Source organism: Bacillus rossius, chromosome 10 (assembly GCF_032445375.1).
Source record: "Bacillus rossius redtenbacheri isolate Brsri chromosome 10, Brsri_v3, whole genome shotgun sequence".
Lineage (NCBI taxonomy): Eukaryota > Metazoa > Arthropoda > Insecta > Phasmatodea > Bacillidae > Bacillus > Bacillus rossius.
Window position 1 is genome coordinate 53,883,373 of NC_086337.1, and position 23,730 is coordinate 53,907,102.

The window sequence follows — 23,730 nt, forward strand, 5'->3', positions numbered from 1 at the left end:
ATAGAAACATCACCATCTTGGATTCAAAAGATTTTAGGGCTTAACAATTTTCATCGTCTAGTATTTCAAATTAGCTTTAGTTGAGGCATAGAGAGTACATTAATTTATTTTATGACATAATATTTTATTAATATTTTTACAGTAGCAAGCATTCTTTGAATTAAATCAAATCTGAACTTCAGTGATTTCACAGAGAAATAATTTTGTTGCAGCCAATCCTTGACAACTGTAATTATATAATATTATACACTGTGCTTTAATGAGAAAACATTTTCAGTAAAAAGTTAAACTTATTGTTATTACCAAAAAAATCCAATAAAATCCAAAATGGTGCAACGATCATACAGCATTCTGATTGTGTCATTTGTTTTGGTTTCTATTACTTTCACTTTACTTTAATCAGCTAAAGCTTAATATTTTAGCCAAATATTATAATTTCAAATTTAATATATTAGTAAATTATATCTTCTTTTAATTATCTCTTAAAACTCTTATTATTTTTTTAATACTTTGAATTAGCTGTTGTCATAAGGCTTAATAACTCAGATTCACGTACTGTTATTTACATATAAGGAATCCTTTAATTTAGAATAAAGGTGTGTACATGTGTAGTCGGTTTGACTCGTTAAAATTTTAAAAATTTAGAACGTATTTTTTAAAAACCTCGTTATGCACTGTGTACCTAACCCGAGCGTACATTGTGAAGTGAACCAGTGACAACGAAAATGTATTGGGTTTGTAATTATTTTACCAGAATTTATGTATTTTTATTCGCTCATCTGATTCCACGAGGAGTAATTAACGTATCAATTATGGTTGTTTCAACAATAATTTAAGACTTATAGATTTACCCAGTTGAAATTGTGATTCAGAACCTATAACCCTCTAGATGTTGCCTTGGAAATTTAAGAGGTGAGGTGTGGAATGGTGCATTATTGTTGAAAATAGGAATTAGTTACCTAAAAGTTATTGAATTTTTGAAGTACTAGTGATAAAGTTTCAATAACAAGCGGAACTGAAATCACTTAACAGGAAACAAAACTAATATGATGTCACGCAGGAAAAAAAATTAGGGGCCTAGTGTTTATTGTAAATTTTGAAAGAAGAATAAGTATTTTCTTGGTTTAGTCACCTTGTTTCGAAATATTAATCACCCCAGTTTTCATTGCAGCCCTAGACTTTGCGGGGCTTTGGGCCATTTATTTTTGCAGGCCCTGATGTTTTGGAGGTGGGCCTTATCGATGGAAATGAGTGAGCCTACATTTAATGTTTGAAAGTATCCTCTTTAAAACAACTTTTGGAGCCAACCTGGAACTAAGTTTATATGATAGTTTTGTGATAATTCTGAAGTAAGCCCACTTTACGTAAAAAAAATAAATCCCAAAATGATTAATTTTACTTCCTTGCATGTTTTCCAATTGTCTAAGAGGTGTGGTAATACTTAAATAGTTTACCAGTAATTTACCATTTTAAAGATTGTTATGTTAGGTTAGGTACATTGAAAATACTTAATAATAGTTTGTACGGTTGGTTAGTGACATTGAAAATGCTTTAAAATTTTGTGAACAGTTGGTTAACTACATTAGATATACTAGTAATTTTATCTCGTCGCAGCTTTTCTGTAAATAAAATAAAGTTTGGGAGATACCTATTTTGAACACTAAAGACGTTCCTCTATTTACCCTTAAACAGCGTTTCTTAATCCCTTCTACTTTCTGAGAAATTAACGTTAGTAATTCACATTTGATGGCCTATGCAGTGAAGCGACTGTCGCCATGTTGTACTTTGATTGCATTGCCGAGCCTGTGGTTTTCCATGCATAAGAACGTGTATATTTTTGATTTGGATATTGTAACGCAATTTAACGTAAACAATAACTTTAAAAAAAAAACACGTGAGTCCCTACTGTGCAGCCAAACCCAAACGTCAACCCTTGACGGGATTTTTTTTCAGCAGTACAGAGGTGCTAAGTGCTGACATGTTAGGTTTTTTTTTTTTTTTTTTTCACAGAGAAATAGAGAAATACTTTTATAATCTTAGCCATGCTCTGTCAGGTCCCGGAGCCTGCCAGTGAAGGCCTCGGAAAGCTGATGCTGCGTGGGCGTGATGAGCGGGGAAACGAGTCCGCTCAGCGACACAGTGGCAGTCCCGACTTCCGGCCGCCTTGGGCACGACAAGAAGCACACAGAAGGGGGTGAGACCGGCCATGGTCCCGGAGCCTGCCCAGTGAAGGCCTCCAAGAGCAAAACTGTCCCCTCGTCGCGATGAGCGGGGACACGAGTCCGCTCAGCGACACAGCGCCAGCCTTGATTCGTTCGGGCCGCCTTGGGGACGACGGGATGCCGACGGGCGTGGGTGAGAGCGACCCCGGTAGCGGGGCGGACGGCGCTCGACCCACGCGATGCATTGTCGCCAACTGCACAAGTAACAGTGCTGCGTCCTGCGGGGCGGTGTTCTTCGGGCTGCCCGCTGAGAAGGACAGGTAATTTTGAAAACAAACGAAGGAAGACAAGCGTGTCACGTGGTAATTGAATCCAAAGATACGGTAATGGATGAGTTTGTGTCTCATTCTATGTCACATTTTTCCGCAAGTCTCTTTGTTCGTAGTATTTTTGGGGTAGTTTCTAGTCTCATAACAATAATTATAGGTTTCAGGAAAACAGCTGTCATATTTTCATTTGCTTCATATATATAATTAAGCTGTATATGTTACGTTTGTTATCTTTGCTAAGTGCATTTATAAAGTAAATCTTATATTCTAAATAATGAAATTTTATCTAAATAATTGAAAAAAGAATGCAATACAAAAGGTGCAGTAATAAAAGCATGGGAGTAATTACAGCGTGATACCATGACAGTATTGATGATGTCACCAGCATGGAGGTGCTGTCATTACCACCACTACATACTTACAGTATAATCATAGGAATGTATGGATTTTGAGTGGGGAACATTCACAGGCTAGGTTTTCACAAAATTCTTTTCTTTATGAAACTACTTTTGGGGATTGTAGTTCACAATACCACTTATTCTAGTATAGAACATGATACTGAAGATATATTTCCCGCAGTATCGTATCATGTTCTACAATCACGCCCCATTTATGACCTATATTTTGTGATACCTACTATATTTGTGAAATTTAATTGTGTATTTTTTTTTTTACCATAATTTAAACTTCTTAGGTATCATAAAATATACTTCAGCCTACCTATTCTAGTATAGAACACAAGGGTGCCATCTATGCAGATGGCATGAACCTAAGTTCACAAAGCCAAAGGGAACCTTTTATAATATTAATTGTTTAGTGATTTTTAACAAGATGAGCGGTAGTTTAGTAAACTTCTTTGTCGAAAATTAGTTCCAAAGAAGGGGTTTAGTAATTTTTTAAGTATTTTTCGTTTTATCAGAGACGTTTCATTATAGGCCTATGGTTAAAAATTTATGTCTGCTAATCAAATGATTCACTAGTCATAGCTGCTCCGGCAGCAAATTCTAGTGGCAGGTGCAGAAACTATGTATGATTAGCATCTGGAAATGTAGTTGAAAACTTATTGTTTGTTACCTAGGTTAGATGTTACACATCTCTGGCAAGTACTGAAAGACTATCTTATATTTTATTTTTATTTCACTACAATTTGTCACACAACTGTTCCATACCTTCCACAGATGATACTAACTGGAATAATAGACAGTAGTACTTTATGAGATAAAAGTAATTCAATTCATAATTAATTCATGTTTTAGCAAGCTAGGTAACACTTTGACTAGTAAGGGTAGACCACCAAATTTCTTTATGCACAATGTGTAAAAATCACATTTTAAATTTTATTAATTAGTTTGCTTATACTTCCTTACGTACATGAACAATTATGTAGAAGAGTGGTAGCCGGTAGCTTTGTAATATGGCATTCAGAAGTTTTCCGATATCTTTATTCAGGTGCCAACACTGGCTGAAGATTTGTAAGCAAGAGGATTTGGTAGGCAAACCTACTAACAACTATGTCATCTGCTCGAACCACTTCATAAAGGATCACTTCAAAGATGCGTCGAAAACGGCGCTGACGAATCTTGCAGTGCCGACCGTATTTGACATGGTCTGTGCCAGTGAAGCGGAGCAGCAGGACGGATGCGATGAAAATGGTGAGTGAGAAACAAACGACAGAGCTGATAGTGCTAGAAGACAATAAAATCGTTTAAAGCATGCCGAATTTTGTAAGACCAATTGTAAATCTGTATCTAATATTGACATGGTCCTAAAAAATTAGAAAGACTTGATTTAGTAAAATGAAGGACCACAGTGAATGCTTTTCTTTTGAACTATTTATTAATAAGATTAACATCTAGACGTTAGGGACAGACGCGGCCCACAAGATAGTACCGATGAGGAAACACTGGAAACAGTGTATAAGGCCACCAAGAGCAGGAGTCCAGGTAGTATTGTTTGCTAGCGTTACAACACCGCCGCTAGGACAACAAATATGTTTGCCGCAAGCGACTCGCAGCAGGCGACCTTCATAATAGCTGAGGTGACTGGATAAGCGGGGCAATTGAGCAGGGTGGGGAGGGGGTAATGACGTAAGGAGGCGACAGAAGCAGCTGAGAAGGGAGGGAGAACCTGACGGCGAATCAGCAACGTGGAATATTCAAAATCGACTCATGGGATGGATTCGCGCTGTTGTGATAAAAAAAAAAGTCAACTCATTCAGGGAGGGCTTCTTAAGCCAGGGAAACCAGTCAGTTGGGGTCAGTCAGTGGGAATCCACGCAACATGGACGCCAGGATGATGAACTGTGAGTGACCACGTCATAATGGTTCAAGCATAGATGTTTCAAGTTTTTTGGCTATAGGCCAATGTAGGTGTCCTAAAGTTTGTAGAACTACCTTCTCTCTCCTCAAGAAAAACTTTGCAACCAGTCAAAACTTAAAAGCTGCTTCTTTTTTTTTTAAACTACGGTAGAGTAACATGAAAAAATTAGTAATTTCGTTAAATAACTTGCAGAAAATCGAAACATAATTTAGAGCCATTAGATAATTGAGTAAATTAACAGTGAAAATTTCACGGGTGAGAAAGTATAAGCTAAAGTTGGTAGGACTGTAACCGCACAGACAGAAAATGATCCACGAAACAAATGAGGGTAAGAATACCGAGATGGAAATGATAGACAGCATGACTTGGCAATTTAACACCTTATCCCCGCTAGGAGAAATGATGCTTGTTTAAACATATGTTTTTTATAAGATTTAATGATTATAAAGTGTACTGTTGTCAAAAGTTATGTGACCAGTCAGATGTCCAGTAATGGCTCAAGTGAATAAAAACAGATTGTGGTTTTTGAAGCCAACTGATTCATGTTGTGTTAACCTCTTTGTTTACATTTGAAAAGGGACTCATCACCCTTCCTTTCTTTTTAAAAACGTTAAAGATGAGTGGTGGAGAACCATCCCCTGTAGTATTCTGATATGCACGTAGGGCCTTAGGGATATCATGAATTAATAGATAACGATTCAGGTAGAATACACATCCATTCCCCTTCCCCATCATCGTCATCACCTTTTGCATTTCCACTTTCCTTTCATATCCATCTTTACGGTCGACGCAGGATGAGGAAGTCGCCAGCCGTAACAATAATGTGTCCAACACATTTTTTTTTGGTGTGGTGGCTTCTCCTGCAGAAATAGTTGGATTTAGAAAGTTTTTAAAATATTTGCATTTATTTTCTCACTGCTTCTTTTTTTATTTTGTGTACATACATACATTGAGCAACAATTTTTATGTTATCACATAATATGACTTTTTAACACCGGTGCGGTGTCATTTGTAGCTAAACTGTTCAGATAACTTGTTTCTGACTGAAACTGATTTTAATCTGTAAAGTTTATTTGTCCCAAGTCATCTGTTACTGCACCCATCGTTAACTGCTGGTGCGCAAACCGTGCTACTAGTTGTAACTGTTTTCTTACTTCTTGCTCATGAATAGTCGTAATTAATTATGTGCCCCCGTCTCTGCGGTGGGGCACGTGCTGCAAGAATGTACAGTCACGCGCAAGCCCAGCACTCACCTACAACCCTTCACCATTCAACACTGATACAAATATCTCTATACAGGATACATCTAAAACACAAGTCAAAACTTTGGTTACCCAAGCAGTACTTGTATGGGAGGCAGAATTATCAGTGGACATAGGTCCGGAAATGATTCCCTTTATTCGTTAAAAGTCATTACTGTGTACAATTGATACGCTGGATCCATTTGCTATGGAACGCTATATAGGCAAGATATACAACTAACCATATGCACAGTGTGCCCACGGTCGCCACAGGAATCCAGCGTATTTGTACGTACGAATAGCTTTGGCGATAAACAGAAGCATTTCCGGACCTAAGCTCTTTAACAATTCTACCTGCTCTACGTTTCGTGTGTATGTACAGATTTAATATGTATATTTTTGTAAAATGTTTTGAGAGATTAGTTCCTTTTAAGTCCATCGAACCAGGATTCATCAGATTGATGGTTTGTAGCGCTGGTGTTTCAGTGGAGTACGAGGTGAATGAAACGGATGACGAATTCGAGGATGACGATAGTAAGTTTGTCAGTGGGCAGCTGTGTAGGCTGTGTGGATCTCATTCGCAAGACGTCGTCTACATCTTCAGCTCCGCCGGGAGCAGTATGGAGTTGGCCAGCAAGATCAACTCTCTGCTGCCCATCACAGTATGTGTTGTTCACTCACCTCGTCTCGGTCGTAGCAACCGTTGCAGAGTTTCCGACTTGTCTGTTCCAGATCACTTTTTTTTTTTCATTTATGTACATTCTGTTGATTCCACCTTAGCATAGGCTCTGGGATATAGAGCTATTCAAGATAATAAGTTACATGTATAAATCATTTTCTTTAAACACAATGAAATTATTTAAACATTAAGTAAATATACATAGACAAAATCAATAGAAGTTAACAAATTTAACCTAATTAACAAAAGTAGTTCAACAGTTTTATTTATTGCAGGTAACATTAAATTTACTGGAAATTAATAAATATCCAAGAAAAAAATATAACTGAATGGATTAGGAATGTGTCATATAAGTAAGTGTATAATTAAATTAAAATTATAAGGTTGTAAGTTCAAGCTGTACAAGTTGCAGTACCCCCCTGACTGTGTAGCAGTCAGATGCTGCAGCAAAACCGGACACCTGTCCAGAATGTACACATTATTCAAACCAAACTTAAATATTCTTCAGGCTGAAAATGTCTATAAAACTACAAAATCCTTATGCACGAGAGCCCAGTGTAATAAACCAAATAACTTGTCAAACAAACAAATTAAGGATTGAGCATTAAGAAACGTTTCTCAAAAATTTATTAATCCATTAAAAAACTAATTAAGGCTATGCTACTTGCATAAAGATCATAATGATTTTACAACTAGAATGAAAAAATAAATACAAAAATTATTCCACTAAAATTATTATGATCGCCTAGCTGCTATCCGCAGTCGGTAGCTTACCACAACTTAACCCTTTACAAAACTTATTCTAACAAATATTTACAAACTTAAATTTGTACAAAAAACACTATGTGTGTAAAAAAGTTATTTTAGTCCTTTGTTTTTACTATACCTAGTTCCTATCACCATTGACCCTACCAAGCTTTTAGTTTCGATAGGCCATTGACTCACCTAAAACAAATCTGTGCTTGCTTTTCTCGCATGCTCGGCAAGTTCTTTGAGATAAATATAGTTGCTGCTCTGTGACATTCATTTTCATAAAAACATTGCCGTGCAGGAAGCTATGTACAAATTAGGGGAAAATTATTGAATTGTGCACAAAAAAACTGCCAACAATGACAAACACTGTCCGCACTCCAAACGGGCTTGCAAGATTTTCGCACAAGCGTAGTTCAGGTTGGCTAACATTTCCAGTACTAGCCTACTTAAAATGTTTACCGCCAAAATGCAAAAAAAAACTCACAGTTTACTATTTACTTGATTAGACATTTGGCCATTTCTCCTTAAACCATTGATATAAGCAACTTCACAGGGCAAAAAAATACCCATAAGTTCATAGCAAAACACCATGCAAAAATAAGTAAACATTGACAGCTTACACGGGCTAGGGGACAGCGCCAAAAATTGTCTAGGGGTTTTTGAAAAATATTTTAAAGCTTCTCGTTGAAAATTAAAGACATTAGAACGTCTTTTTACATAACATGTAAACTAACCAAGTTTGATGCTGTTTTAAATTAAAATGTCACCAAATTACCCAGCCCAACTGATGAAGTTACTCCAACATACAGCTAGTCGAAAGGGGCGGGCTTATCTTCTTACACCCAAATCCCTTACACAGCCGCAGGGCTGAACACAGTATCGGGCAGCCAAGTAAAAAGTTTATAGCATGACCGAAGAATAACTGTCCATATTCTGTAAGTTAAAACTTGTGTCTATAAGACTTTCAACCATAATCCATTTATTCATTCGTTAAGAAAGCATATTCTATCTTAATGTAACCAAAACCTTGATATTTATTCAATGACATCATCCACACGACTGAAATGAAATAATAATTTAATGTTATCTGTTTATGTGGTGAATGTAGGTGGGTAGCGGTGATCATCTTCCGAAGCAGGTCTGCGTATCTTGCGTCACCAAGCTGAACACCTGCAAAGACCTATTCGAAACGTGCATGAGGACCGATGAACATTTGAGGTACTTGGCAAGAAAGAAGTTGTTCAGGTACACATTTTAAATTTGAATCCATTTCGGTGCATCGTTATTTGGTTATGTTTATTTTGTATTTTTATGACCTAAGAGACTAGGAACACATGTTTATGCAACTGACACACGGCTGTTGTTTTTCACAAACAGAAATAGATTTAGGAGTTTTCCAGAAACTCTTGTGCTAAATTTAAAGAGCATAATAGACATATTTCTTTTGATGCAATTAAAGTGATCAAATTCTCTAATTATACAATAATTGATGGTGCTAGTCAAATAATTGCTGAGAACTGAAGAGAGAAGTAATGAATGATTGATGATTTTTTTTTAATTTTCGTGTAAATGCAATAAGCTAGTTAAGAGTGGTATGTGTAGGTAATCATAAATTCACCGGGTAAATTTTTCATTTTTATAGGATTTTTCTGTTTCATTGTGGTTTCCAAATAACCCTCCAGATGGATTTACAGTTATTGATTTAAATTAAATCTATTTATAGTGTGCATAAAAAGTGAATAATTTAATGTGTTTTTTTTATAGGTCTAGTCCCTGCACTGATGTGTGCCCTTTAAATTCAAAACAAAATCATAAAAATAAAACAGATGACTGTGTTGACAGAAGTCGTGGGAGTCCAGAAATCCATTTAAATTGTGATCAGCCTGAATTAGATACATCGGGTAGTTATGACAGTGATGCGAAGCAAGGAAACTGCAATCTTTTTAACATGGCTTCGGTTAGTGATTCATACGTATGTCCATTTAATTGTGGAGGTGCAATGGTTGTAAAAAGTGTTTTGTTGGATAGTGGGAATCGAGAAGATGGTTTGAGCAAAGACTTAAATACTTCAAGTAAGAATTCAGGAAATCATGCAGATGAAGACGCCAATGGTTTAGGGCCACAAAATGTCTCAGCAGTGAGAGAGATTTCTTCAAATGTTGTTTATGAATTGACAGATAGCGCTGGCCAGAAGTATGCAATACCAGAGTGGTGCCAGGCAGGCACGAACATTGACAACTTAGAAATAATCATCCACACATTGAACCCAAATTTTGAACTGGCCGACGAAGATTGTCCGACAGCTACGCAGGAAGTTAAAGAAGAAGTCCGTGACAACGCGTGCCAAGTTTGCAATGAGACGTTCCCGAACTCGGAGCTGTTAGCGGAACACTCCAAGGGCCACCGGGACAGCGCCTCTCTCTGCACCTTGTGCATGGTTCGTTTCCAGAGTCCCGCCGAGCTGGCTTCTCACATGGCGGGTCACAGGGGGAACCACAAAAAGATGGTCAAGATTGCCAATTCCAGGAGGTTCGGTTGCTCCGTGTGTTTGAGAAAGTTCAACAACGAGAAGACTTGGAGGCGACATTCCTGCTCCCCGAGCGAACACAAACTGTTGCGGTGCTCCATTTGCTCGAAGGTGTTCCACACGGAAGAGCGCTTGGCCTTCCACAAGAAACTTCACAACGGCGCGGAAAAAAACTACTGCGAGAAGTGCTCGAAGCATTTCGACACGGAAAGTCTTCTCTACGCCCACTGCAGCTTCGCGCACAAGGAAGACAAGCCGTACGCCTGCGGCTTTTGCAAGGAGCGGTTTTTCTCCGCGGCGGGGCTGGTGGTCCACGAGTGCGTTCGCGGGGCCGACAGCTGCCTCGAGTGCGGGGAGTGTCGGAGGAGGTTCCGTAGCAGAGAGGCTCTGACGCGCCACCGCGCGACGCACGGGCCCGTCAGGGGCCTCCAGTGCGAGCTTTGCGGGCTCCTGTGCGAGCGGAAGGGCGCGCTGAGGCGGCACGTGCTGGCCCACCACCGGCCCCCCGACCACTCGAAGCGCGGACACTCGCTGATACACTACCGCTGCAAGCCCTGCGGCAAGACCTTCACCGGGTCCCGGGACGTGCTCGCTCACGAGAGCACTCATCGGGGCGTGGACGCGGATGGGTCCACGTCGCCGCCCCTCGTTTGTGGATTCTGCACGGAACGTTTCCCCGACCCGCGCGTCCTGGCCCGGCACCGGAGAGAGTCCCACCGCGACGAGAAACCCTACGTGTGCAGCGTTTGCGAGCTGTGTTTCCGCACGCTCCACGAGGCGCGGCGCCACCGTAGGACCCACGCCGAAGCCGGCGGGGGCCTCGGAGCAGCGCCGGGAGACACCGCCGCCGAGAACACGCTCGTGTGCGAAGCGTGCGGCGCCCAGCTCTCCGGCGGCTGGAAGCTCCGCGCGCACATGAAGCTCCATCGGCGGGAGCCGGGCGGGCGCTCCGCGGGAGGGAAGCCGTTCCCCTGCGGGCAGTGCGGCAAGAGCTTCTCCCAGGGCTCCGCCCTCCACGTCCACGCGCTGCTGCACACGGGGGAGAAGCCCCACCCCTGCGACCTGTGCGGGGCCACCTTCCGCATCAAGGCGGACCGCGACAACCACCGCCGCACCCACACCGGGGAGAAGCCGTACCGCTGTGAATACTGCTCCAAGGAGTTCCGCACGGGCCAGGTGAGTTGTCGTCACCTTCTTCCAATTACCAGGGTGTGTACTGCGGCAATAAGTCACGCAAAAAGACCAAAATTCTCAGGAACTTTTATTCAAGTTTATTTTAATATGTTATACATTGAGACCGGAAAAATTCGCTGGTTCAATGACCTCCAGGATAGACTCCAATATCCTCTACACACCCGGGAAAATGCCAACTGTCCATTGGCTGCTGACTTGTGAGTCGTCTTGACTGGTTGGCCTGTGATTCGACACTTCTATGAGTGAGGGTCTCTAATTGGCCCTTAGTCCTCCAGATTAACAGTGAACCAATGACAGAAGCAGCACTAAGGTATAATTATTAGAAATTTAGCATAACACGAAATGAATCCGCGAATTTTTCAGGTCTCTAGTTATACATGATTGAAAATTTACAGTTGTGTGATTTTTAACTCTTAAAAGGCAGTTTTCCTGTATACAATTTTAAAAAGAATTTAAGAAATAAATAGGACATTTTTCTAAGTAATAAATATATATCTAATTGTTGTCAATTAGGATAATGTTTCAAAATAATTCTAAGTTTTTCCAGTGGTAAATTTGGTCTGGTTAGAATATTTGTATTGGAGATGTGAATTTGTCTGAGGAAGAGCATTTAATTAAGATAGCATAGAAAATAGACGGACGTATGGAAGGCTTACTGCTTCAGTAGCTGCTGGCATTTCTGTTAACAGCGCTCGGACTAGTGTGTACTGTATTAACCATGGCCGATCCTGTCGCGACATCCCTGTTCGATGTATTAGTTACAGTCTTTTTTGACCTTGTAAGCAAGTTGTTGGGCACCAAAAAAAAATAGGAAAAATTCTGGATAACAGATAATAGCAATAGACATGTAAAAATTAATGTCCATTTTATGACATATTTAATATGTAATCAACAAACATTCAAAATGTGTACATAAAATAGTCTGTTAACAACAAATGTCCATGATAGATACGGAACCCCTTGGTGTGCATGTTTGCCCTATACTTATTTGAGCTTGTTATTTAATAAAACTGCAGTTTGTACTATTCTTTAATAATAATTATTGTAAAGTGGTTTTCTCTTAAGATACTGACAAATTAACTTAAAAAAATGATGATTTTTTTAAACATGCTTTTATTAGTTTCATTTGTATCTAACAAAATATGTAAACAAATCTGGGAAGTCTATTTTAACCTACCTCTAATTGGCGTATCGATTTGAAACTTTGCAAGTGTGTGTGAACCGGACGACAGTGCAATAATTTGGTGCCATCGAACTGATCTGATGGTGGAGCCAGGAGGTGGATAGTGGAACTCTTCAATGGCTACTGGTAAAACCCCTTACTTTTTAGTCCCATTACTGACAAAAGAGCGTATTTTAAAACAAGCTTTAACTCTTTAGTGGTAACTGATAAGAGCATGTGTTTTAGTTTGTTAAAACAAAATAATAATTTGTAATAAAAAAAAGTAAATAAGGTTTTTTTTATTCTTTTCTTTGATCAGAAATTGCTCAACGTAGTCAGTGGCGTAGCCAGGATTTGGGTATGGGGGCCCCCCCCCCCCCCCCCCCCCCCCGTATTAAAGCGGGGGAGGGGGGGGGGTCTGGGGGTCCTCCCCCGGGAAAATTTTTGGATTTTAAGGTGTAAAATTGTGCTATTTTATCAGTTTTCAGTTATTAAATTTAAATATTGTAATGGTAAAAATTTTATTAATTTTAATATGAAATTTGTTTGAGTGATGAATAAGAAATTAATTAAAGATTTGGTGCTAAGGGGAGGGGGGGGGGTTGAACCCCTAAACCCCCCCTTCCCTGGCTACGCCCCTGAACGTAGTAGAGACTAGATAAAAAAAAATATATAATGAAGTTGGAACCGTGGGTGTACCGCAGGTTTACTACCAGCACCGAATGATCCACACGGGGGAGCGGCGGTTCCCGTGCGACGTCTGCGGCAAGGCGTTCAAGCGCTCGCACACCCTGGTCGTGCACAAGCGCATCCACACGGGGGAGAAGCCGAACGTGTGCGACGTGTGCGGCAAGGGCTTCCGGCAGCGCACGGACATGCGCAAGCACCGGGCGCTGCATGCCCGCCGCTGAGCTCCGGGGCGTGCTTGCGGGATGCAACGGGGCGTCACATCTGTTAGTGTTCGCAAAGAAAATTTTTTTATAGTCATGGACGGTACACGTCGGTGTGTGTATATTTTCCACGCAAAAACTTGGTACTCGCAAGCACCTACTTGTTAAATCCAAATCACGCCACATTAGTAGATAGCATCCGTGTGAATAGAGACCTGCAAAATTCGTGGATTCATTTCGTGATCTGATACAACTCAAATAATTATACCTTAGCGCTTTTTTTGCAATTGGTTCACTGTTAATCCGGAGTAATGAGGGCCGATTAGAGACCTCTCGCTCAAAGAAGTGTCGAATCACAGACACCCGGTCGAGACGACTCACAAGTCAGCAGCCAATGAACAGGTGGCATTTGCCCGAGTGTGTAGAGTGTAGTAGAGTCTATCCTGGAGGTCATTGAATCCGCGAATTTTTTGCAGGTCTCTCTACGTGTGAAGGTGGGGTGAGTCACTAGTCATTATATGAGGTACATAGTAATAGTTAATTTTGTCATCTTTACCACCTAATGACTTAACTCTTTTGTTATTTGGTAATTTTTGTATAAAAAAGCGTCCTCGGCCGTTCCACGCAGTGGCGACTAAGAGTTGATGAGAGTGCTTACCTGCCAGGTTACATCGCCAGCAGTGACTGGCACGATCGTAGGAAATTGATTCCAGCATCCGAACTCTCGTATGATGCACTCGGAATCTGAAGAGAAAAAAAAGTATTTCGTTACTTCCAGAATACTACATCTTTCTCTGGTAACTATTTATGTGTTTTACCTGTACAGTCTATTTGAGAAACCGTTTTCTTTCTCTCACGTCTCAGTGCGATAACTCTGTACTGTTTGCAAGGAAATAAGTATTGTGAAAAAAGTAAAAAAGACTGATTGAATTTTAGCTCATTAATTTTTATTGGTTTTTTTTTTTAACATAATCTGCATGGCAGCACGTGTTTGTAATCTGAAAGGAAGATAATATGGCCTTTGTGGCTTTGCAAGTCATCCTTGCTTTCAGTGGTAACATTTTGCCTTGCCAAAGGTATTTATTTACTGGATGGTGCAGTCTGTAAAATATAAATGTTGTGTTCAAAAGTATTACCATTGACAAATAAATATTTGTTCTTTTGTGCATAAACAATCCAAAAGTCACAATCCAGACCTAAGTTAATATTAATAATATTATCCACTGTAAAACCCACATCAGATGTCTGTTCAGTACATATTGTATGCACCCGTGATAAAGTCTAAGTTATGCAAGTGCTATTTCATGGTAAATTATTAATGGAGGGATATTTATATCATTGTGACCTTTAGGAAAGTTTTCTGATTGTGGACGAGGGGGGGGGGGGGGTGGAGGATGTTGAAGGAAATTTTTGATATTACATATACTATATTGAAATAATCACTGTGATGGTTACTTCATAAAATTAAATTATAATTATTTAGGAGAGCCGATGTAAAGATTTTTTACTAATAACTTTATTGTTTGTGTTGTTACTTTTCATCATCATAAAGTAGCCAACAACTCTACTTTCATTGTGAAAATTTTAAATCCTTTAATCCTCCTTTTGAGTGTGCAGCCAGAATGTAAAAATGGAATTTTTACTGCTAATTATGCGAAATAATTTGCAGCTGATAGTTTTTCTTTGAGTGAAAAGTCTTCAAGAGAGCTGTGTTTGATTAAATATTAAATAATGACTGCTAGCTGCTAATCTCTCTTTAGTGACATTAAATAACTATCTGCAGATTTCAAGACAGAGCCAAGGTGATTGGACAAAGCCCGGTCCAGAAGGGGAAGGGGGTGGTGCCTCACTGTTCATGTTCATATTTCATCCTGTCACAAGCTATTTGTAGCAGTCTTCTCAACTTTTCAGTGTGGCAAGTGTCGTGTCTGTTCTCGCTCACAATAGAACAGTGTGTTCACAATTTTTCACAATATTGACTTGGGTATGGTAGCTTTACCTTTTAAAAACAATGTGAGCAGAGTGTTAAAAAATTAATTAATGATGGAAAATGAGAATGCGGGCAGGCCTGTGTGAATACTAGTTTTTTTTTTTTTTTTTTTTTTTTTTTTTTTTTTTTTTTTCATACAAAGCGAATATCAAATTGAATGTTTAAAATATTCGATAAGTCGAATCAAACTGTGAATTATTGTTCTCGGCGAAGTAGTATTACACTTCTTTTATAAAATACAGGTCTGAAGTAAAAGAGAATAATTGTTTAACATTTGTAATGTTTGAAAATATTAAGTGGGTCTCATGTATAACATCATTCAATAATAATAATAAAGTAACCATGCATAATATTAATATTTAGCTTTCAGAAAAGCAAATTGAGTGTTATCTTTTGATTTGATTTTTAAGTAACCAACTTTATTCAAGTAAAATATGTACTATAAAAAAAACTAAATTTCAATGTTTTAAAGCTTTGCAACAAATGTGAAGCTTCACAAAAGATGGAAAGCTTTGCATCACAACCTAAGCTTCAAATAAAATGAATAGCAAATTTCTTGGCGAAGTCAAATTGAATATTAAAAAAGAGCTTCGATTGATTCGCTTTGTCGGAAGCTTCACACAGGCCTTACTGCATGTTCGCTGTGCGTGGAAGGGAAGGCATAATTTTTACTAGGCCCACTTATTAGTAGACCTGTGTAAAAAATATGTAGACATACTTCCAGATGCTTTTTCAGAAACTTTTCTTTTGCATTTGGTTGATCATAACAATGCTGCCAGAAGGCAAAATTTAGGCCAATAATAATAAACAATATTTTTTTCTTTAAAATAAAATATAACAAGCTTCTTTCTTTACACTCACGCCAATATGTACACCTAACTTGCTATACCCATAGTGACGGATACAGGAATTTTTTTCCATGGAGGGTGGGTTTAGAAATAATGTCTTGAAGACCTATATCAAACTTGGGATTTGGAATATTAGATAATAATTTTCAATATTTGTCTCTTCATGGGTAGGTTTTAGTTCCAGGTGCTGTAACAGCTCACCTTGTATCTCCCAAAACACCATAGCTACCAACTTCACTAAAATGTAGATATTTTCATAACTGCACACACATACATCTGTGTATTCATATTCAAAAAGTGTTGCATTGGGGATGCATGCTGTTTGTTAAGAGAAGCGTAAGCTGCTTCAAACATTGGTAAAATGGTGCTAATACAACCGTATAAAATTTAATTTTAAAAAAATCTGATTTTATTTTAATTATCGCCAGCAAAATGTAGTTTGTAAGAATCTTACAGAAAATTTTGGTTCCTCTTATTTAAAAATGTGCTCAAAAACTGTTCAGGGTCAAATCAAGGAAAACCAAACAAAATTTCTTCCTCCATTCCCGGATCCAAAGACTGGACACAGAAGTGACACATCACGAAGATGTGTGAACAGTCACACAACATCTGTTCCAGGGTTCATCTGTGTGGACGGCTATTAGCGCTTACAGGGCTGTGGCCTGGTCCTGAAATTTTTGGTCAGACTTCAGCACAGTTACCTGCATATCTTTCATTAAATAGTTCATGCAATGGGATTTTTTTTTTTCGATAACTGGGACAGATGCCAGTTTCCGAAACGTCGCACTGTTTTTTCTTTAATAGGAAACCTACTGTGTTCAATTTTGTTGTCGTCATCGTGTTGTTCATAATATCTTTTCATCTTTATCATTGTGTTTATATTATTGATGCATTTTCGAGGTTTTGTTGTCTGCCTGCATTTACTGTTATTGTTGAAACTGTCTCTTTGTTAGCCCACTGTTTTCATCTGTGCTGTTATTATTGACGTGACGTCTAATAAATCGATGAACGCCGGCTGCATGCACGAAAAAATGTCCCGTTACGCACATTGTCCCGTTTCGTTGTGTCCCGTTGCGCTCATTTTATATTGCTCTTTGCTAACCTGAACCTCCTAGCATTGCGACCGAGTCCGTGGCGTAGTTCTGTTTTCATGCATTTCAATGTAACATTTTCATTGCTCTTTGCTAACCCGTTCCTCCTAGCATTGCTGCAGAGTCTGTGGCGCAAATATATTATTTTTGACTGCATTTTGGTGTTGGGTAAGTCATTTTCCTTTACATCATCCTTGAAACACTCCCATTCGTTCCCTACTTTTCCTATCATCGTCCTATCCTTAACAGAATAACACAGATTGGAAGAAGTTAAATAGCAAACATGTATAAAAGTTATAGTTAAAATAATCTCTTCGTTAAAGTAATAAACATATTTGAATTAATGAGTACAAATAAAAGTAAATTTATCAATTAAATTGTAGATTCCATTTCACTCCTTCTTTGTATCCATACAAAATAGTGATAATTAAATAAAAATGATTTAATTTTATTCATAAAAGTATGCAATCATTTCATAAATGTTTTGTTATGACATTGTCACGTTAAACTGTCGTCCGTAAACCGACTTTACAGACAACCAATTTTTTTTCCAAGGCTAAATTCCTTCCATGTGCTGTCTGATATTGAAGTTTGAATATGTTCATCTGTTCTGTCATTGAGTTGTCCATAACACCTGTTTAGGTACATCGTTGGGTTTATCTGTTCCACATCAGCTGGTTTAGGCTGGTTCTCTGTGGGTTTATGTTTTCATTTTTGTTTGTTAATTTGCATGCTTGTATTTTTCCCCTGACAAACAGTGCAAAACTGCAATACCGTATTTCCAAAAAATTGTGTTAAAACAATACAGATCTTATTCTGTTGGTAATCCTGTGGTGTTTATCTCTTTAATAAGTTTTATTTCTTGGAAAAGAAGATTGTGCTTTTCTCAGAGTACATACCTTCAGTGTGAACTAGTATGATCTACTGAAGGGTTAGCTTGCAAATACTGTATCATTTTTGATCCATTATACTCCTAAGCAAACTTGCGAAACACTGAGAAAATGAAGCAGTACGGTGCAAGATCTTTAACCCGGTGCAGTTGGGACCCGGCCGTGCCGCTTTAGTGTTTTTACCTGATTATCAAACGTCAATTTAGTTTAAATGGGAATACCAAATGTGAAAATGTGGAATGTTAACATGCTATAAAACGTGAAACACTGTACTGAAATGAAACCTGACAGTATTGATAAACTAAAAATGCAGGTAATGTAGTAACACAGCCTGGTGACTGAATTCCACAGTCAGAATCAGCCTGAAAAAATTGGAACGTGAGCTGCTGGATTAAAGGTTGTGCCGAACCACAGTACTATACTTACTGTACTAGTAGCACACTCATGTTGGCAACTTTCAAACTGGCACAAACTGTAGCAGGTATATTGTAATTGTAATAGTGTTGTTACATATTATACAAATTTAGGTTGTAGAGAAAAACATATGGTAAATTTCATAATTTGTTTTATTAACCATTGGCATTCTACTGAATCTGTCCAACATGCACAGGTATAGGTTTTAAACAAACTTTACATGTCCCGTAAACTTCCAATAATTCTGCACGGTCGTGACTTTCCTGGTGCGTAATTACGAAAAATGCAGAATCAGTGGACGGTATATCCCTTTATCAATAAAAGCAATCAGAGCAAATACGTGTGTAAGTTGGTGTTCAGCTGCAAATATTGTTCAGGAGGAACTTAAGGATGAACATTTCAATGCAGACACAGGCCAAAACACAACCGGAACTGGAGGCGAGGATTTCCAGATGGGCCATGCCTGCCAGAAACAGGTAATAAAGCCTTAATGATGGTCGAGTTCTGCTGAAGAAACTCTAAGCGCATCAATCAATCCGGGCGATCCCAAACCATGCCAAACGGTCACGACTGCCTCTCCCATGTGACGTGTTAAAGAGTTTTTCGACCTTAGATAAAACAAATTATAGGTTATTAGCTTAAGTTTGCTTATTTGGCTTAAGTTAATACATTCCTACGTAGTGCCAGACCATCAGGTTTTCCAGACTGTTGGATTCTGGACTATCGGAAGTTTACTGTATCTTCATACCCTCAGGTATTTACAAGTATTTTAGCTGCTCAGAATTTTGACTAAAATTTGTGAATTTATGGCCACAAATAAGTAAATATCGACAACATGTAAACAAATAAGTGCTTGCTTACAAATGATCATGGTGTGAACCTTGTGCATTCACAGCTGAGATTGTCGTGTGATGGGTTGTGATAGCATTCCTCGTAGAAATTTGAAAATTAACTATTACCTACCTCACACTTCCAATGGCTCCCACAGGTCAGTGGCATGCAACTTTGGGCCTATGGTGATTTTCTGGAGTTCAAGAAAAGTTCTTCTAGAGAAGATTCAATCAAGGTTAGTTCTGAACTTTTGTCATGAATTGTGCATATAATGTAGCACTTCCATAGTACCTACCTAAAACTTTTTTTTTTTTTTTTTTTTTTTTTTTTTTTAACTTACTTTCCTAAGCAGCAGGAGTATTACAAGCCTTTAGTGCCGTTTCTAACATTTAAGTACCTACCTACTAATTTTTTTTTGGACCATATAGTGTTTGTATTTTAAGATTTATCTTATATTCCTTATTAATTAAAATCAGTGATAGAAATGATTAGGTATGTTTGTACATAATTGGTTGTAAAAAAAAGTGTCGATTATTAAATTGCATTTACATATACTTGAGTGATCTGTCGTACAGAGAAAAACAACCGGTAAACATATTAAAATAATTTTATGCTGATGGTAAATTCAGTGAAATAATATTTTTGCAATGGTAGTGCCTGTATGATTAAATTAATAATAATAGTCTGTATGTTTTATCAGTTCGAGTAAGATGGTAATGTAGTCCGTGGGCATCAAATATTTTTTTTTACTATTGAAACTTATTCCTGTATATTTTTATCATATTAGTAGTCTCGTGATAGCCTGTCTGAGGCTATTGTTGATATAGTTCTGTATTAATAAGTATGTGTATTACTTTTATATATATTATATTCTATGTTCCCTTGAGAAGTGTTGTTCAGTTCGTCTGTCTCATCTTGCTCTCGGCGAGAAGTCAAAAGTTATAAAATCGAGCCCACAATAACTTGGTCAGCCTCGAAGTAAGCAGCCAGCCAGCGTCTCATGCCGTGTTGCGGCGTGCGGGTTGCCCACTTCAAGGCGTTTCTTGCCAGTTTACTCGCCATATTCGACTCACGAAACTGCTACTGAAAATCTAACGGAAAGATCATAAGTATATCATTAATATAATTAATTTTAAACATTACATGTAATGCGATACGCACCGATTAAGTTTACACGTATGTCCATGGTAACGTTTACATTTTTTAATTTAGTTTTGATTTGTAACATCTTGGTGGAGGAAAAAGGAGGGGGTAAAGTAGGGCCCCGGCTGGAAACTGGTCTAGTTACGTGTCTGTATGGTAGTACTGTATCCGTCTAGTTTTTAAACTTTTTTTTTTTAAATTGTAAATTGCTAAAAATGGGTGTTTTCAGTCCAATATTTAGATGTGAAGCTCCCGATAGAGATTCTTGAAAGCAGCAAAGGGACCTGCGATACACGCTTGGATTAATTTCCACACCGCATGTTATGGTAACCACTCAAGTCTCGTAGTAGCACGACGGACGGACGGACTGACTGACCGCGCCAGTCCACAGAGGCGACACCGCGCTGGAAGAACCAGCGAGAGTCGCACTAACCGCCCCGCCTCGTGAAGAGATACGCCCCTGACTGGGTGGACCCACTTTCTGTTTATTCGTTAAGTTTCCGGAAACGTGTGACTTGGTGTATGGTCGTAGTCAAAGGCGTACGCAGGGGGCGGGGGTGGTTTGCGTGTGTGTGTGTGTATATATATATATATATATATATATATATATATATAGCCCTGAAATCCTAAAAAATAATAATAATAATAATTCCCACCAACAAATGGAAAATAATTTAAGAGCATTGAAGGGGAAATGGTTCTTTCCCCTCTTTCCTAAGTGATATTCTGCCTGGTCGGAGCTGAGGCAACTTGGTTCTCGCCGCAGCCGCCAGCGGGCGCTTGCAACAACTGATGACAGCTCTCTGAGCAGCGCCATCCCATTGGTAGGAGTCGCTGGCCAGTGACATCGTTCATTCATTCATATCACAGTTTGATTAACCTGAAAAGTCACTGCTCAACCTGACTGCAGCAAGTCCCGAGTTCCCGATCTGGAGACTTCATCAATACCGAGCAGAAAGGTAACCTTGCCTCTGAAGGGGGCCCCTGGTTGTATCGTTGACGTCAGTTAACAGGGTGGTGACGTGTTTCACGCTCTGTTAAACACCAAGTTTGCTTTCCTGCACATCGAGGAATATCTTAGTGTTAGAACACACAAAAAAAAAATGGCGGGCAGACGAACTAAATTATTTGTATTGAAAGATGCATACATGTGTATAGTCAATTAGTAAAAAAAAAAAAACTGATATTTTTCGCGTACTAGCCAAGTTGCGATGTATGCAAATATTTCTGTTTAGTTGGGTCAAATATATGTGTAGTGGTGGCGATATGAGGTAAAGGTTGGTTCGAGGAGTGAGTGAGATGGTAATAGGGGGAGGGAAGGGAGGGCAAGATGAGTTGTTGCCCCGGGGCGGGGACTCGGGGGACCGGGAGGGCAAGATGGCGCTGACCCGCCCGACTGGAATGACGACCCGGGGCCGCGCGGAGCCGGTAGGCCTTGGGCCCCGCCGGCCGCGCGAGGCGCTCTCTCGCGCGCGCTGTTGCCCGGCTCGTCGACGTCACAGACCTTGCTTCCCACACGCCTGCCATCCTCCATGGGCGTCGCAACCGGGGGGGACACGTCCCCCCTCCCCAATAATAAAAGTCTTCAAATTCGTCCCCTCCAATAATATATTTAGTTTCGTAGTTTCTCCTGATGTTTAAATTAATGATTTTGTGTGGACATAGCACCAGCAGATAATGTTAACTGTGTTTTTACAAATGTGTTCTCTGAAAATATTTTTTTATAAAAAATAAATTATATATTGCAACCGACTATAATTAGAAAATTTAGGAATGAAAAATGCCTAAAAACCACCTTTATGCACCTTCAAACCCCAAATTTTCCCGGGGAACCATGCGATTTAATGTAGCAGGTGACTGTGAAATTGTGGATTGGGGGGGGGGGGGGGCGTGTCTCCGATCCTGAGTCCAGGGCCCGTAATCGAATGTGGAAGCCATGACCGAAATAAAAAAATTAAAAAAAAAACAGATAAGTTATATCATTTATATCGAAGTTTGTAGTCACTTATATATACATTATATATATTTATTGTTTATATAATATTGTCCATTGACAGTGTTGTTACAGTTGTAATCGTCCTGAAAGAAATTTTGTTCCAAACGTCAATTATTATTTCACAGTGGAAACTATGTGTGTAGACGTTGGTCACATTATAACAACAATGGATTCCGTAAAATTATGTGCTATGGTCAAAAAAAATGTCTTGACGGTAAAGGTTGAAACCAAGATGGCGTCTATCAGTTACGTCGTCTCATAAGTTTTAATTAAATGCTATTGATATACGAAATTAACTTTTTTTTTTCGAAATTATCACTTCAAATTTTCCTTTGCAAAATTACAATGTTTACGGTATATTTTAAAAAATTCGTTACATTGTAAAGTTGTGTCTAAAACGTTAGTGCTCTATGGCGTAAATCTGGCAACAGAGCACACCGGATCTCGAACCGCGCTAATGAAAGAAATCGTAGAAGAGAGAGTAAATGCTAATTAAAATACCCACTGTAATCCAAGTATGAGACTAGGAAAAGTTGCGGACGCAGAGAGAGGGGGAATTTATTTCCCCCACCCCCGAAATTATGAAAACAGTTGCAAGATGTCGGCGAAAGGCAGTAGTTTTTTTTAGTATTGCAAGATAAGCTGTCACAGCGCGTGGGACTACAAACGACAGGAAGCGACGCAAGTTGAGATTGATATCCAAACCCCTATTGTTACGAATCCCTCCAAACCAGAGATGGTCTCGGATGTTTTTTTTTTTGGGGGGGGGGGGGGAATAAATGAGGAAATATATATCCCCCCTCCCCCAAATGATTGGAAAAATTTTGAAAACCATCAGTGAGATAATATGTTATTTTGCCAGAAGCCACTTCGTCTAAGGCTGCTACTGTAGGTAGGTTCATATGTCAGTGTGTTAGTGTCATTAGTAACTAAAGTTTTTTTTTTTTAATATATGTGTTCAAAATTTAATTGTTTTCTATTTTTATTAAGTCCCCATCCCCTTCCCTCTTCAGAAAAAAATATTTCTGTATCCGCCACCATCTTGCTTGTCCGGCGCAACTGTGGAGGAACATGCTGTTTCCGCATTATTCTTTCAAGGCTGGGTTACACGTGCCGTGTTGATTTTTTTAAATCTTCTCATCATTGCTAATAGTTACGGGCTAATTTCCGTAAAATTTAAACACGATACCTCTCTGGCATTTGTCACGAATATTTCCAACGGATGTTATTAGCCTACTAATTGTTATATGACATGTGTAAAATATTCGTGA

General features: G+C 39.0%; 1 protein-coding gene across 5 annotated transcripts; it reads left to right on the plus strand.

The window, feature by feature from the left end:
* Window positions 1-14,449, plus strand: LOC134536155 (zinc finger protein 345-like). Of its 5 annotated transcripts, none has more exons than XM_063375777.1 (7): window positions 1-228; window positions 2,055-2,482; window positions 3,941-4,143; window positions 6,538-6,713; window positions 8,592-8,728; window positions 9,248-11,186; window positions 13,071-14,449. In XM_063375777.1, the coding sequence occupies exons 2-7, from the start codon at window positions 2,265-2,267 to the stop codon at window positions 13,275-13,277; spliced, it is 2,880 nt and encodes a 959-aa protein (XP_063231847.1). In that variant the 5' UTR covers window positions 1-228; window positions 2,055-2,264; the 3' UTR covers window positions 13,278-14,449. The 5 variants fall into 5 exon arrangements, with proteins under 5 accessions (XP_063231847.1, XP_063231846.1, XP_063231844.1 ...); XM_063375776.1 differs by lacking the exon at window positions 1-228 and adding an exon at window positions 258-912; XM_063375774.1 differs by lacking the exon at window positions 1-228 and adding an exon at window positions 258-734.
* The last annotated feature ends 9,281 nt before the right edge of the window (window positions 14,450-23,730 follow it).

Bases quoted from the DNA above. Each gene is read 5' to 3' on its own strand.
- LOC134536155 (XM_063375777.1), top strand. From the start codon at position 2,265: ATGAGCGGGGACACGAGTCCGCTCAGCGACACAGCGCCAGCCTTGATT. The intron at 2,483-3,940 runs GTAATTTTGAAA...ATCTTTATTCAG, and splicing joins CTGCCCGCTGAGAAGGACAG to GTGCCAACACTGGCTGAAGA. The intron at 6,714-8,591 runs GTATGTGTTGTT...TGGTGAATGTAG, and splicing joins ACTCTCTGCTGCCCATCACA to GTGGGTAGCGGTGATCATCT.